At 42.1% G+C, this 15,377-nt stretch overlaps 1 protein-coding gene across 1 annotated transcript in view; it reads right to left on the reverse strand.

Moving 5' to 3' along the window:
* Ror1 (receptor tyrosine kinase like orphan receptor 1) overlaps window positions 1–15,377 on the reverse strand; it is a 348,352-nt gene that overhangs the window by 139,230 nt on the left and 193,745 nt on the right. The window contains exon 2 of the mRNA XM_034504011.2: window positions 4,459–4,530. Within this exon, the coding sequence (XP_034359902.1) occupies window positions 4,459–4,530 (72 nt within the window). The remainder of the gene's footprint in view (window positions 1–4,458; window positions 4,531–15,377) is intronic.

Consider the following 15,377-nt stretch of genomic DNA (forward strand, 5'->3'; position numbering starts at 1 on the left):
TGGCTATCACCAAAGCATTGAGTGCAGTCTTCTTTTCTAAAACTTAAAGAGCCCTCTTTTCCTTTTCTCCCCCCACCGCCCCCCCTCCCCTCTGTGCTAGCCTGACAATGGATTTTATTTTTATTTCCACCAGTTTGCCTGTGTGGTTAGGGAATATGCTCCACCCACCATAGCTTCATCTCTCAAAGTAACCCAAAGACTTTGATTATATACTTGGGTATCACTACTTACAATGAAGCCCCGAGTTCATAGAACAGGAACTGTTTAATGACTCAGCTATGGATCCTACTTTTTCAAATACTGCTCAGAAAAGAAACGAATAAAGATTTAAGCAATTAATAAATAAATGGATTGCTTAAGCAGTTTTCTTTCTAATTCTAAATGGGACTTAAAGACCATTCTCCACTAACCATGTAGCAAAACATCACATCAAGAATTACTAGAAAGCACCCATATTTTCTGGAAGGCTCTCCTTAAAAAAAACAAAGAGCTTGGGTGTTTTTTTTTTTTTTTTTCCTCCTGCTCATTACCAGAGGCTCGCCACTAAACCATGTACTTCTCAAAAGGCAACTACCACGACAAACAGGGCTGGTGAGGAGACTGTAAGCCGGGTAGCATGAGTTCTCGACCAGCAGCCTTGTGGCCTTTTTCGTCCATGCAGGCTTCTTGGTATAGAGAACGGGAGGCCAATCACTTCCATGCAGTAGGTAGCTATGGGATGACTCCATTGGTGCCATTAGGAGCTTGCTCAATAAGTTCGCATATTGAAAACATTTACCACAGCAGCTGCCACAGAACAGGCACTAAGCAAATGTCTGGTGTTCTTTATCTCATTTTCCCCATTAAAAAAAAAAATACCAAAAACATGCATTAGAAATCTATCACCCCCTGGGCCTTGTGTTGGTACCTGATATAGAGAGGAATAACAGATAATCTCATTTTTAAAATCCAGTTTCACTTTGATGCTAGAAAAAATATGAGAACTCTTTCTCCTCTGGCCTTCTGAAGTGGCTAATAAAGTGCTCATTAAAATCATGAACATCTAATGTGTTCGTCTATGAAGCAATCTGTCCTCAGACAGGAAACATTTCCAGTAAGGATTGAAGCAGCAGAAGGATAGCAGATCACAAAAGAAAACTTGGCTGGTGACTTTTGAGCATTAATGGCTCGAACAGGCTCACGAGTTTGAATACTTGCTTCCTAGCAGGTAGCACTGTTTGGGAAGGTTGTGAAACCTTAGGGAGGCAGGATGTAGTTAAACATCATGGATCTCTGAGGAGTGGCCTTGTGGCTTATGTCTGGGTCCTAATTCCAACCTGACTTCTCTGTCCCCAGGTCTGCCAAAGCAGCTTACAATCCCACTGCTACAGCTGTGAGTCACCATGAACTCTGCCCTGCCTGCTGCATCAAGATGGACTGTGTCCCCACAAACTGTGAGCCCAGATAAAGCCTCCACTCCCCTGTTACTTTCTTTCAGGTGTTTTTATCATGGTGGTAAAAAAGGGCAAAAATGAAAACTCCTTTTACTATTGCAGTCCCAGGACTCAGGACCACATCTAAGCTAAAGGATAAACTCAGTACGTTGTTGCACATTTTATTTGTACACTTGAAGTATCAAAATAGCCTCTTACAGAGCATGGTGGGATTCATCATTTTACACATCATCACTGGGGATTTAACAAAAATAGAGGTCTGTGTTCTCACCCCCATCAGTCCCATCACTCAAAAACAAGGTAGATTTGTAGACATCTATTTATAAATCTCTCCCAACTTTATGGGAAGATGAGTGCTTAAAGTACCATGTTAGCTAAGAAAAGAATAGACACAAAGAAACCCACTTCTGATTCATCTATGAATCTGAATTCTACAAATAGTAGCCAAAGAAGGAATTAATAAGAAATGTAAGCAGGATTGTTTTAGCTGTCCTGGATTTTTTGTTCTTCCATATAAAGTCAAGTATTGTTCTTCCAAGGTCTGTAAAGAATTGTGTTGGAATTTTGATGGGGATTGCATTGAATCAGTAGATTGCTTTTGGAAGATGGCCACTTTTACTATGTTAATTCTAACACTCCATGAGATCTCTTTCCATGTTCTGATATCTTCTTCCAATTTCTTTCTTCAAATACTTGTCATACAGGCCTACTACTTGCTTGGTTAGAGTCACCCCAAGATATGGCTGTTGTGAAGGTGTTGTTTTTCTGATTTCTTTCTCAGCCTGTTTGATATATATCTATATAGATATATATATATATATATATATATATATATATATATTTGATTTTTTTTTTTTTAGTTAATCTTATATTCAGCCACTTCGCTGAAGGTGTTTATCAGCTGTAGGAATTCTGTGTTAGAATTTTGGGGGTGGCTTATATATACTATCATATCACCTATAAATATTGTTACTTTGACATCTTCCACAAGAAAACCCACAGAATGAACTAACCTGGATGCAGAGGGGCTCACTGAGACTGGATGGACAATCAGGGAGCCTGCATAGGTCCAACCTAGGCCCTTAGTATATATGTTATAATTATGTAACTTGGTGATTGTTGTAGGACTCCTATCAGAGAGAATGGGGGCTGTTTCTGACACTTTTGTTTGCTTTGGGGGACCCTGTTCCTCCTGCTGGATTTCTTCGTCCAGCCTTAATATGAGAGGAGGTGCCTAGTCTTACTCAACTTGATATGCCATGCTTGGTTGATATGCGTGGCAGAACTGTTCTTTTCTAAAGGGAAATGGAGGAGAAGTGAATGGGGAGGGAGGAGGTTGGGGGGATGGACTGGGAGAAGAGAAGGGAGAGGAATTGCAGTCAGGATGTAACATGAGAGAATAAATCAATAATAATAATAATAACTCCCCACATTCTGGAAAAAAACCTAAACTAAAACAAATTTAAGTAACAGATCACTGGATATATATGAAGGAAGGAAGGAAGGAAGGAAGGAAGGAAGGAAGGAAGGAAAGAAGGAAGGAAGGAAAGAAGGAAGGAAGCAGTGAAAGTTGCCAGGAGAGAAAGGGTATTTCCTACAAGGACTGAAGAAGCCCGTGGATAGCATAGAGCTTGTGCTCAGTCTTGAAATAGAAAGAATTGCTAGCAGCTAACCACCGATCTGATCACAAGGTTCCCAATGGAGAAGTTAGAGAGAAGACTGAAGGAGCAGAAAGGGGTTGTGACCCCATGAGGAGAGCAACAATACCAACCAACCAGAGCTCCCTAGGGTCTAAACCACCAGTCTGGGAGCACATAGGGAGAGACCCATGACTCCAGCTGTATATGTAGGGGAAGATGGCCTTGTTGGGCATAGGTGGGAGAGGAGATCCTTGGACCCATGAAGGCTGAACACCCAGTGGAAGGGAAATTTGAGGGTGGGGAGGTGGGAGTCAGGGTGTAGGTGGGGATACATCCTCATAGAAGCAGGAGGAGGGGAGATGGAATAGGAGGTTCCTGGATGGTGGGGGGAATGGGGTAAGGGGATAAAATCTGAAATGTAAATGTAATATCCAATAAAAAAAAGAAAAGAAAAAAAAAAAGAATTTGCTCAGAGGCAGAAGCAGACAGATTTCTGAGTTCAAGGCCAGCCTGGTCTACAGAGTGAGTTCCAGGACAGCCAGGGCTACACAGAAAAACCCTGTCTCAGAAAAAAGACAGACAGAAAGAAAGAAAGAAAGAAAGAAAGAAAGAAAGAAAGAAAGAAAGAACTCCTCAAAGAAGGGGAAGGATGGGTATTGGCAAAGGAAAAACAAAACAAACAGAATAAGAGCAGATACAAGAATGGGAAATACTAGATAATACAGAATCTAGTTAGAGATATAGAGGCAAGACAAAGGGGACTAAAAAAAATAATAATGATAAGGCTGGAGAGGCAGGTGGAGCCAGAGCACCTGGGATTTGTTGAGCCTAGGCCACAGGATCTCAGATCAGCCAATGCTTAGCATATGGCAAACCTTAATTAATAAAGCAACTTCATGGTGGGAATCTATTCCCCACGTGTACATAGGAAGCTGCTGTCTGCACGCACAGGCAATTACAAGCATTCTGAATGCTGGGTCCTGAACCCCACAAGCACATCAAATGCTTGTCCATAAAGGTTGTCCAGCCAAACACTCTGACCAGTCCTGGCTTAGGCTGAATCAAATCCCCAGAATAAGACCCACTAGGATGTAGAGGCAGGAAGGTCAGAAATGGTCCAGCTTCACATCTTGAAGCATTTTAACCATGTGGAACATTTTAAATGAGGAAGGAAAAAAGAAAAGAAAAAAAAATCTTCTTCAGAAATTATTCCAAATAATTAAATGTTAAATCATCACAAAGCAAGCTAGGGGATTATTTCAGCCCCGGCCCCTGCCTCATCCTAACAATCTAAACAGCAGTTCATCCAGAGGAAGAACAGGCCAGGCTATGGATAAGCTTTTTTCTTCCTTCCTCCCCTAGCCCGTGTTTTCTGCTTGGCATACCTTTGTCGATTTCACTTGAAGTGTTCCAGGATGAGGTAGGCACCAGCTCAGCACTGACTGACAACTCTGTTTCTGGAATGAGAAAGATGGGGAAGGGGACAGGAAACGGGGCATTATTTAATAAGGTCACTTCCAGGCTAGGAGAAATATTATATTCTAAGGTTTCCCTTCAGAGAGAGACTGTCCCAGTACTATGACTTAGAATAAGGGAAGCAGCTCCAGGGACCAGCAGAGGCCGGCATCTCAGACGCTCTCCAAGCCAGCCAAGCTGTAGGCCAGACTTATACTTTAAAATCCCACCCTGAGGGTTAAAATGGAAAGAGCTATGTTTACAGAAAACTATACCAACAAAGACAACCACATTTTAACAAGTGGCCTTGTCAAGGAGACCAGCCTCGGACTAATTCACTCAGAAGTCTTATCAGAGGGAAAATAATGGACAACATTATCCTGATTGGTGCCTTCGTTCACTGAGTTTATGCTTCTGTGAGCAGAGAAATTCAGTTCTCAACACTGGCTCTGAAGTCAAAGCAAATAAAAGCAGAGTCATTTGTGGTGACTACAGTTAAACAGTCATTTTCAAAGGCACTGTGATTTAAAGCAAATATGCAAATCAACCGTCTGTAGGACATAATGTCCTATGAAGATTTAAAACTTTCTCAGTAATAGACAATGCTACACATAGGATAGTTTTGCTGTCTCTGAAAAGTTCAAGCCATGGAAACATATTTTACTAACGTATTTTAAATGGTGTTGTTGTAACACCTCTTTGGGCTAGATACAAACAACACATAGACAATATCACAGAACATTTATGAATCTGAGGAGGCCAGGGTCATCGGATAAAGCACTTCTGATGTCACCCCACCTTCAATCCCTTGCAACATCATGAATCTATTATGATTCCTTTTGCCTATTAAGCTTGGCATCTGTACTGTACTCTTTTCAAGATAGTGTATTTTAAGTAGCCACTAAAAACAGGACTTAATTGGAAGGCAAGCTGAACTTGTAGGAGACCAGTCATTGGAACATAGTGCCTGGCTCTACCCACAAACATCCCAGTGGCCTGGGCTGCCTAGTACTAAGGGTATGAGACCCACCTTATCTCTGACTGCACCTTTCCAGAAACAAGCAATTTCTATATTTTCTTATTTAGTGTCAAGCTTAATAGGCAAAGAGAATCATAATAGATTCATCTACCCAATGGCTAGAGATGGTATATGTCCTTGTCATTTTACCAAGGACTAACATCTGCCCACAGAAACCTTGCAAAGGTCACTTTCAGCCTGACCACTCATCAAACACTGAAGAAACACAGGGACTATTTGGTAGACTTGCTTCCCTGTCCTAGAACATGTGGGAAGGAAAACAGACACACATACACACACACACACACACACACACACACACACACACTCTGCCCATGGCCCCGGTCTGCTTCTTCACCCTGAGAGATTTTTTTAAGGTTTTCAACCTGTGAGGTCACAAACCCTTTGGGAGTTGAATGACCCTTTCACAGGGGTCACATATAAGATATCCTGCATATCAGATATTATGTTTCATAACTAGCAAAATTATAGTTATGAAGTAGCGATGAAATAATTTTATGGTTGGGGGGTCACCACCACATGAGGAACTGTATTAAAGGGTCACAGCATTAGGAAGGGTGACAACCACTGCTTTAAGGGGAACTGAAGTCCAATGGGTGTTATATCTAACAGTATGTTACACACTGATTAGCTTGTTTCCGGCTTCATTGGCAAGCTGGCAAAGACAAGAATGAAAGAAAAAAAAAAAAAACCATGGTGGTGCTTGCTTGGAAACTGGTCTTATCTCCCTCTGGAGGCTCCACTTCCTTTCCTCCTGATTGCTGCAGACACCTGCAGGTCTAAGGACATCAGCACACTTCACTCATGATTTCTGTCTTCATGTGACTTTCCATTCCATGTTCCCCTAGAAGGAGCCTCCTGGCCACACTTCCTTTCTCCCCGACCCTCTGTGTGTTATCCGTGGTGTTATTCGTCTCCTTTTCAGCCCTGCTCAGCCTACATACAGTCCCATTTTATATTTTATAGTAAAAGTCTATTATGTAGTAAGGTCATTTTTAAGAAAAAAAAAGTAAGGAACTCAAGAAAGCAGCCTTTAGCCCTGCTGTTCCCACAGTGCCTGACAATTTATACTAGAGTTTTTCTAAATAAAGGACGCATTGGTTAAGTCCTGTGCACAAGGGATGGAGGTAAATCGTACCGAGTGTTCCCTAAAGCCCAGTTCATACAGCAGCAGTTTGGAGAATGAATGATCAGAAGGAATGAAAAGACTTTCTTTCTAGAATTTAATGCCTCTCAGTTCACTTGTTCATTGATCCAATGCCTATCCATCCATCTACCCACTCAACAAATATTTACTGAGATCTGTCCCAGACGAGCCCAGCAGTAGTGAGCAAACTCAAGGCCGTGCTTGCTTCACAAAGCTCAGGGTCTGGAATGGACACAGAGAAATAAAGAATTTAAACTGCATGAAATAATGCTTTGAGGGGCTGGGATGGAGAAGGGTGAGCAGAAAGTCAGGGGAGCCAATCCAGACCCAAAATGCTGCTGTTAAGCCTTCTGTGAGTCCTGGCAAGTCCAATGAGTAGAAAAGCCCATCCTTGATCTTCTGATGACCTCTCTGGTTGTCTATGAGTGAACAATTACAAAGACCTGGTGAAGCTGTTACCCTCCTTCAGAGACTCTTGTTGCTAGAAGAAGAACAGTCTCCAGCGGTATATCTGTCTGGAGCACAGACCTGTCTTTTACCTGCACAACGTGGGCACTTCAGAGAGCCTTCTGTTGGACACAGGGAGTCTTGCCCAGGTTATCTAGCCCTAGTAGATTTTCAACCAGCACGGGGTCATTTGTGCTTTTTATCTCCCTAGCAACATCAGCACCTGCTGGGGTTGGAAGGTTGACCTAACACATTAACACCCGTGCAGCAGGTTCTCAGCTTTCATTTCCTTTTACCTTCTCATTTATACTTGGTCATGAAGAGACAGAAAAATCATTGTGTATTCAGCACGGTTCTATGAAAAGTTTGAAGTTTCCGCTGAAGTCTTAGGATCAGGATTTGAGCTGCTGGGCTAGTGTTCTGCCACTGAGCCACAACCACCAAAACGTTTTGTTGTTGCTGTTTTTTTGGAGATGGGGCATTCATTGCTAGGTAGCACAGGATGATCTTGAAGGCACCATCTTTCTACCTCAGCCTCCCAAGTACTGAGATTACATATGCTAAAATTATAAACACATGTGTAGTGTGCAAGGATGTATATATGTGGATTTGTATGTGTGGGGGTAAAGTGTATTTGTATTTGTAAAGTGTGAGGGTATATGTTTGTATTAATGTATGCACATGGGTATGGAAGTCAGAGTTTGACATTGGTGGCCTTCTAAATAACTGTCCACGTTGATTACCGAAGCAGGGTCTCTTGCCTAACACAGAGATGGCTGAGGCAACTCATCTAGTTAGTCAGCTTGCCCAGAGAGTCTCAAGTTTCCTCTCGAGAGCTGGGACTACAAGGGGGACATCATACCTGTATAGTTAGTATTCTACATGAGTTCTAGGGATCCAGATTCCAGTCCTCATACTTTTGTGGTAAGCACTTGATCCACTGAGCCATTTCCCTAGCCCCATATAATCTAACTAGATACACCTCTGTGGGCCAATGTAATAGTGACATCAACAGCATAGTTCTGGTCTAAGCAGCTCAACTCAGAACAGAATTTCAAAATTGAATAGAAATAAAAAATAAACAAAATGGCACTTCAGTGATATTCAGTTTATTACAAATAAGACAAAACCAAAACTGGAAGTGCCTAACTTTTCTACGTTACACATGTCAGTCACCTTTACTTTCTCTGGTCATCAATTTGTGGTCTCGTCCTTTCATTCCAATTAGACTGCAGATGTCTTGGGAGCTGGGAGCTGGGAGCAGGACTTGGGCACGCCCCTGTGCCCTCTCTGACTTCAGACAGCTCTAGGCAATGTCAATGTGTGGTAGTGCAGCAGGAGGGGAGGGGCAGGTTTCTGAGTTGGACGATTTCAAATTCTGTCTCTGCCACAACCTGGCCTATGACCCGGGGAGAGTTGCTTCACAAGCCCAGCGCCTCCCTTGTTAAATGGACTTAATTGTAATGTTCACAGACTGTTCTTGAGACTATCTGGAGATGAGTCAGATGAGTCAGCCTTTAGCAAAGGGGCTCTGATGGCTGCAGATAACAACTTTTTACTAACTCCAGACTCAGCCGAAGGGTGTTCAACTCCCAAAGCCAGATGGGGAGTGGTCAACCGACAGAGATGACTGGACTGGGCTTTCTCAACCCTTGAATCTTGCAGGATGAGTCCAGCATATTTCCTAGCCAACACTGGTCGTTTTCAAACCACTCTGGTGACGAGCTTAAGTATTGATCTGTCCCCTATGTGAATAAATGATAACAAAAAGAACAAATGAATCTAGAATTTCAAAGTGATTTAAAAATCTGAGGGAAAGGGAATTCCACGCTGAGATGGCTTCATGGTTATTAATCAAGAAACAAGCTGGTGTTTCTAGGCAGTCTTTCAAAGCCAAATGTTGCTTTCAATCTGAAGCCCCACCCCCAGCCCTAATTGCTTGACTGTTAGTTTTGACACGTGGATTTTATGCTGACTGTGGAAAGAGTACAGCAGAGCCATCTTAACCACCTTCCAAGTTACAAAGGCTCTCAATGATGGGGATTTTTGTGGAGCCCTTTGTTAGATGGGCAAATTGGGCACACGCTAAAAACAAGCCATAATCCTACTTGAGGCACAGATAGAGAGAAACAAACCCCCTTTTCAGCCTCGATCCCCAGCCAATTTGAAAGTACTTCCAAAGAGCAGCCCGCTTTGGATGCAATTGAGACAGCTATTAAGATTCCAAGCACCTTCTAGTAAGACAAGCACCTTGTATTTAGGTTGTACTTTTCCTTTCAGGAAAGTCAGTACACAGAACAGGCATTATTAACTCATGACTCCATATGGGAAGGCCCAAGGCCCAAGATTATCGCAGTTTGATTAGATTTGAGGAAACCCAGACTCAGGCAGAAAGCTTGCCTAGGGTCCCCTGACATGTCATCAGCTGTCAACAGAATGTACCCATGACCTCCTGTTCCCAGCTCTGTCTCAGTCTGGCTGCTGAGAACACTGGTAGTGAGTGCCTGTGTCACTTTTGGAATTGAGGGGGTGTGTGTGTGTGTGTGTGTGTGTGTGTGTGTGTGTGTGTGTGTTTCTTTCCCCTCTAAGCTCCATACTGTCAATTCAATTCTTTAAACTTTCCAACAGGTGAAGAATAAAAGGTGGTGGTGCCGGGATAGTTTTCAGGGGGAAACATATACTGAATATGTAATTTGTATCTTCTGGCTGCTCATGAAAATCACATTTAAATTAATGGGATTGAGGGTTCCCGGGATTAGTACAAATTATTTTAATCTGAGAAATAAATTCAAGTGGGTTGCTATCATCCTGCAGGATGTAATTGTTTTCCTCCAGCCACAGCAGGCTGGGCATGTAGCCTCAGAAGAGCTGGTGATTTAAAATTACTTAATTTGCCTCAGATTGTTTCAGTTTAAGGGTTTTATCTGTCTGGACTGGGTTTTCTGTATTGTGTCCTTATTGGTAGCCTGGGGAGATCAATAATGAGAATTAAATACAGAGAAACACTAAACAACGTCCAAACTGAAGCCAGAATCCCTCCCAGAGTCTCTTTTGAATCCCATAGTATTTTGCCTCCTGCTCCCTTGAGGCACTTGGCACTTTGTAAGGTGACCAGAAGGGTTCTGAGTATTCTGTTTGTCACTGCATATGTGCATCATGAGGCTGGGAATGAAGTTTTATATAATTCTTAGGATCTGCCAATTCAGAACTCAGTCAGTAGCCAGTGAATGTGTCCTACAGACCAGCACAGAATTTATTTCTCTGAGGGAGTGTGGTTGACTGTAATGTTGACCTTAGGCAAAGCCTGTGCCCGAGTCTGGGTTTCTTCATGTCCAGCCAGGATACAATTGTGTTGTTTTTACATTTTGGCTGGTGGTTTCAGAGGGATTTGACTCCAGCATGGTGAGAAAGGCAGGTTGCTTCATTAAGGGCTGCAGGAACTTGAGAAGGACCTTTGTTATGTAGCCACTGAGGTGGAACTTAGGATGGTTATTACCTTTCAAGACCCGTCCCCAGTTATCCATTTCTGCCAGTCAAACCCTCCTACTAAAGAATCCTCAAACAAGGTCGACAAGCTGTGGAAGAAGAGTTTAAAATGTGAGCTGGTACAAGACATTTCAGATGAGAACTGTAACTACTGTCTTGGGTCCTGTAAAGTGCTGAATTAACACCTATTCTGTGTGCTGGCTCTCTTGAGAGGGAAGAGAACTTATCTAAACATAAGACTCCTACAGCTTATTCCTCCCTGCACCTACATCTTTTTGAGCCATCTTCAATGAAGTGATGGAGTCTATTTCTGCGCCATCAAATCTAGATTGCCTGTGACTTATGTTCATTCAGAGTTTACAGAGATCAGACTGGCTCCGTGAAGATCAGAGATCATGCAACCATGGACTCATGAGCTGAATAAATGCTTGTTTGACGTCACTAACTTCGGGATGACCTGATGAATAAATTGCGAGCAATGACCACTTACAATAAGAAAAAAACAAGGCTCAACAAGCTTAGAAAATAGTCTAAAGCTAGAAACCCTGAAAATAGGTGAGTATATCAAAAAGCACAGCATTAGAACGTGGCTCTTAATAGTTCTAAAACTCTGTCCTAATCTTTTCCCTTAAAGACAAACAAACAAAAGACCAGACTTGATGCGTTCATGTTCAATCTGAGGTGAGTTCAAGGTTCTAAAGTAAAAGCTGGGAAGAAGTACTTCTTGTCAATGGTGTGAGGTGCTATGGAGAAGATCTGAGGACAGAGAGTCAGCTCAGTCTGGGAGGATCATGTGTTGATAGTTCCTGTGGTCATATTTAAGAGAGGCAAATGCAGGAATCTATTTCAAATGGCAATATGGGAAGAAGAGCCTTCTCACATAGACCAGCACAGAACTCAATCGATAGCAATGTCTATTCAAACTTAGTGATGTGGCCACTTCCCTGTAACATGCTTTATATCCTACCTTCAGGAGACACAGGATGATTTTTCCACGTAATCAACATTTGATCTTCATGCTAATCTGCCAAGGCTGTTTTTGGAGCTAACAAAAAGTAAATCAGTACCTGCTCTGGATGTGAAAGGAAGTTACTTGTCCCCATGGCTTCTGTGTACACTAGGTCTAGAGCTGCATGCTTGGGAACTTTTAACAAACATGTAAGGCCATGCTTCCATGCTTTAGACAAGCCAAGGAGTTGCTCATCTGTGAAAAGGAACTGCTCTTCCTGTCTCAGAGTTGTCAGCAGCAGCATTTCAGGGGCCTTGTTAGTCAACAGCAATGAACAGGACTGGGCAAAGCTACTGTGTTTGCTCATGTGTGTCACCTATAAGGCAGGCAACTTGATCTTCTGCAGATAACAGAGTGATTTGGACAGTTCCTATGCTGACAGAGTGTGGCCTCCCTTTCTTGAACATGCTTACCTATTTTCAGCAAGAGATGACCCTGGTGTTGGAGGCATTTCCTGTGGATGTTAGAACCCCTTGGGAGTGTCTGTTTGTCCTTCACTTCCCAGTGAAGTGGAACTCTGGTTCCACTGGGAGCACCCCATTCATACAGACTTTTCCCCACCCGACCTATCACCTCTCTTCACCTTTCCTGCCCTGATGCTATCAAGCAGATGTACATTCAGCATGTGGGAGAAATTAAGTTTGACACCATCTCCAAACACCATAGAAAGAAAGGTGATGAACAGACTACATCAGAGAGATACTACAAGACAACACAAAACTCAAACATGACACACGCTAAACTAGGGAGAAAAACATTCTTACTCAAAAGGCAAAGGGCTAGCTGCAAGAGTACTGAGCACAGGAGTTTCTACACAGCAACACACAGGAAGGTGTCAGAGGGCACAGCAAGCAAGTGGGCAAAGGGAATGAGCTGGGAGGCTGTAGGGAAGAAGAGGAAATCGCTTTGGAAGAAATCAGGAGTAACAGACAAGTGACCAATGGGAATGAGATGCAATGTTCTTAGACATACACAAACATACTGCATTCATTGATAAAAATGTAAAATATTAGAACTTCTATATGAGTGGCTAGAGAGATGGCTCAGTGGTTAAGCTTGTTAATCTTTCTGAGGACAAGAGTCCAATTCCCAACCCCTACATTTTCAGCTCACAGCCATTGTAACTCTAGCTCCTGGGGATTAGGCGCCCTCATTTGGCTTCTGCAGGCGTAAGTACATATGTGTACATATAGGTATACAAACATCCACAACATATTTCATTTTAATCTATAAAACCTCAGTAGGATGTTATGCTTTTCAAGACATATTGGAAGTATAAAAATAGTTTGATGACATGCTACCCTGAGAAGGCTTCTGAAGGAATAAACATTGCTGCATGGTAGGAGTATAAATTGGTTGAATCTGGTAATATTTCTTCGGAAATTAACTTAAAAGGCAGCCATGCTGTGGGGGTAGCAGCTTTTCTTCCAGGAGTATAGCCCTGCAGGTGTACTCTAATAGACAAAGGGACACTAGTACAGGACTTCAGGGTACTGTTTGGAGAAGAAAAATAGTGGAAACCACTTGTTTCTCCAACAAAAGGAACCGATGAATAAGTTAGAGCTATCTAAACGCCTCCACAGAACAGAGGGCAGGTCTGTATGTGTTGGTTTGAAATAATCACAAAATTATATCCTCAGGTTAAAAACAAGTGTGTCTAGAAAAAAATTTATAAAACCAAACTGTGTACAGTTATGTTTTTTGAGTTCTGTACACACACATGTATTCATATTCTTACCCATATAAATAAATCTACATCCTAATGAAATAGCTATAAAGGGAGAGATCCAAAAATTAGGAGTAATGTCTACATATGAGAAGAGGGAGAGTTAGTAGGCCAGGTACAGGAAGGAGGTTTACTTTTCATTGTATGCTCTTTTAAGTTTGTGAAATGTTATAGACTTTATATGAGCAAAATGAGGAGACTATAAAATGACTTCTCATGTCTCTGTGCCAATGCCTTGTGGGAACCTAGAGTACCTCAGCAGAGCATGTAGGAAGCAAACAGAAGTAGCTGACAAAGGTTGGCATGGGATGATGACTCTTGCCTTGAATTCTGAAGGATAAATAGGTACAGAGACTAACACAAAGACTCCCACAGCAGAAGGCTGGGCGAATTGGGTGAACTACTGGTTGTTCACTTGGTTTCTGAGTTCTAATCTTCCTATGTAACATTTGGTAAACTTGAGATGGTGTAGGTGAGAAGTACAGGCCCCATCCGAATGGCTCATAGATGAAAGGACCAGGCATGATGTAATGTGCAGGCAGATGAAGAAAAGGCAATGACGTCAGCAAATAAATTAGTAGAGCATTCACATAAATGTGTTTCCTAAGTCTACTGCAGCTTGCAAAGCAAAACTATAATTTCTATACTAGTGATAACAAATCCAGAATACTCTGACAAATGTCACTCTGACCTGAAATCATCAAGCTTTTCCTGCCCTTCGAGGTTTCTGGTAACACCCTCCCAACTTAAACCCTTTTATTAGGGTATGTTTTTATGCCTCCTCTCTTTCAACACCCATGCCCTGACAGAGATGCATGTTATAACCAAACGACTACATCAATGTTTGCTTCACTCTCAATACTTTGTGTATGCATTACAAGCGGGACATGTGCTTTTTCTTTCTTTTAAGTTTGCAAAACAAACAAACAAACAAACAAAAAACATTTTATCAAAAGTATTCTGTCTAAAAGTTATGATGGCAAAGGGTAAGCCAGGAAACTTGGTTACAACCAGCAGACATTTCCACTTCTTCTCACTTCCTGTTGTCATATTGTGTTTTCCACACTGAAGAGGAAGATGTGAGTTCAAGCAGTGCAGTTCATGAAAGGAAAATGGCAAAGGAGGAGATGGGGTCATCAGCTTTCCTAACAACCATGTTGAGGTGTCGAAATGGCTTCTCAGACACCTCTAAAACTTAATAGCAACCTTCTTTATGGAAAACACACTCCTACATGATGCCTTTCACCCAAAAGAAACTCAAGTTATTCAGTCCTGATAGTATCCAGTTTCCCCAAAGCCAGATCAAAAGCTGTGTGTTCATGTAGGCAAACCAGCCTCAGACACAGCAGACCAGGGGAGGCCCCTGGTGAAGAAGACCTGCCTATTACTTTGCCCGGGAATTGGCTGGTTCTCTCCACCACCAGATACAGGAACTTTGTCTTTTGAGGTTTCCATTCCTTACCATCAACCATGATCTGAAAACACTAAACATAAAGTTCTAAAAGTAAACACCACATACATTTTTAACTGTGCATCATACTTAGTGAAGAGATTTCATACAACTTCACTCCTTCCAACTTAGTTGTTAACAATACCTGTGCTACCTACAGTTATTTGGTCACAGTAGCCACCTTGAGTATCAGACCGATTGTTGCCATATTTTAGAACTTGTGTTCAAGCAACCCTGTGGCATTATGTAAACATTATGTTAAAAGGCTGACATCATTCAACTCACTTCATCTCATTAGGTAGATGCCTGGTAGTGTAACCTCCATGATTTGGGGGGACTGTTGTGATGTCTGAGTTGGGATACTCAACCCAACAGCTTGGTTTCAAATACATACATAGAAAATAGTTAAGTGAGTTAGCACTTTTCCTTGACTTTGCTAAATGAGTTCTGAACATCAGCATTCTGCATGTCCAATATCTTGGTTGGCTGTGAACTCTAGATAAGTATTGTTCTTGGTGGTTAAAGTATAAGGTACGAAGGCCCAT

The sequence above is a fragment of the Arvicanthis niloticus genome, chromosome 5 (assembly GCF_011762505.2).
Source record: "Arvicanthis niloticus isolate mArvNil1 chromosome 5, mArvNil1.pat.X, whole genome shotgun sequence".
Taxonomy (NCBI): Eukaryota; Metazoa; Chordata; class Mammalia; order Rodentia; family Muridae; genus Arvicanthis; species Arvicanthis niloticus.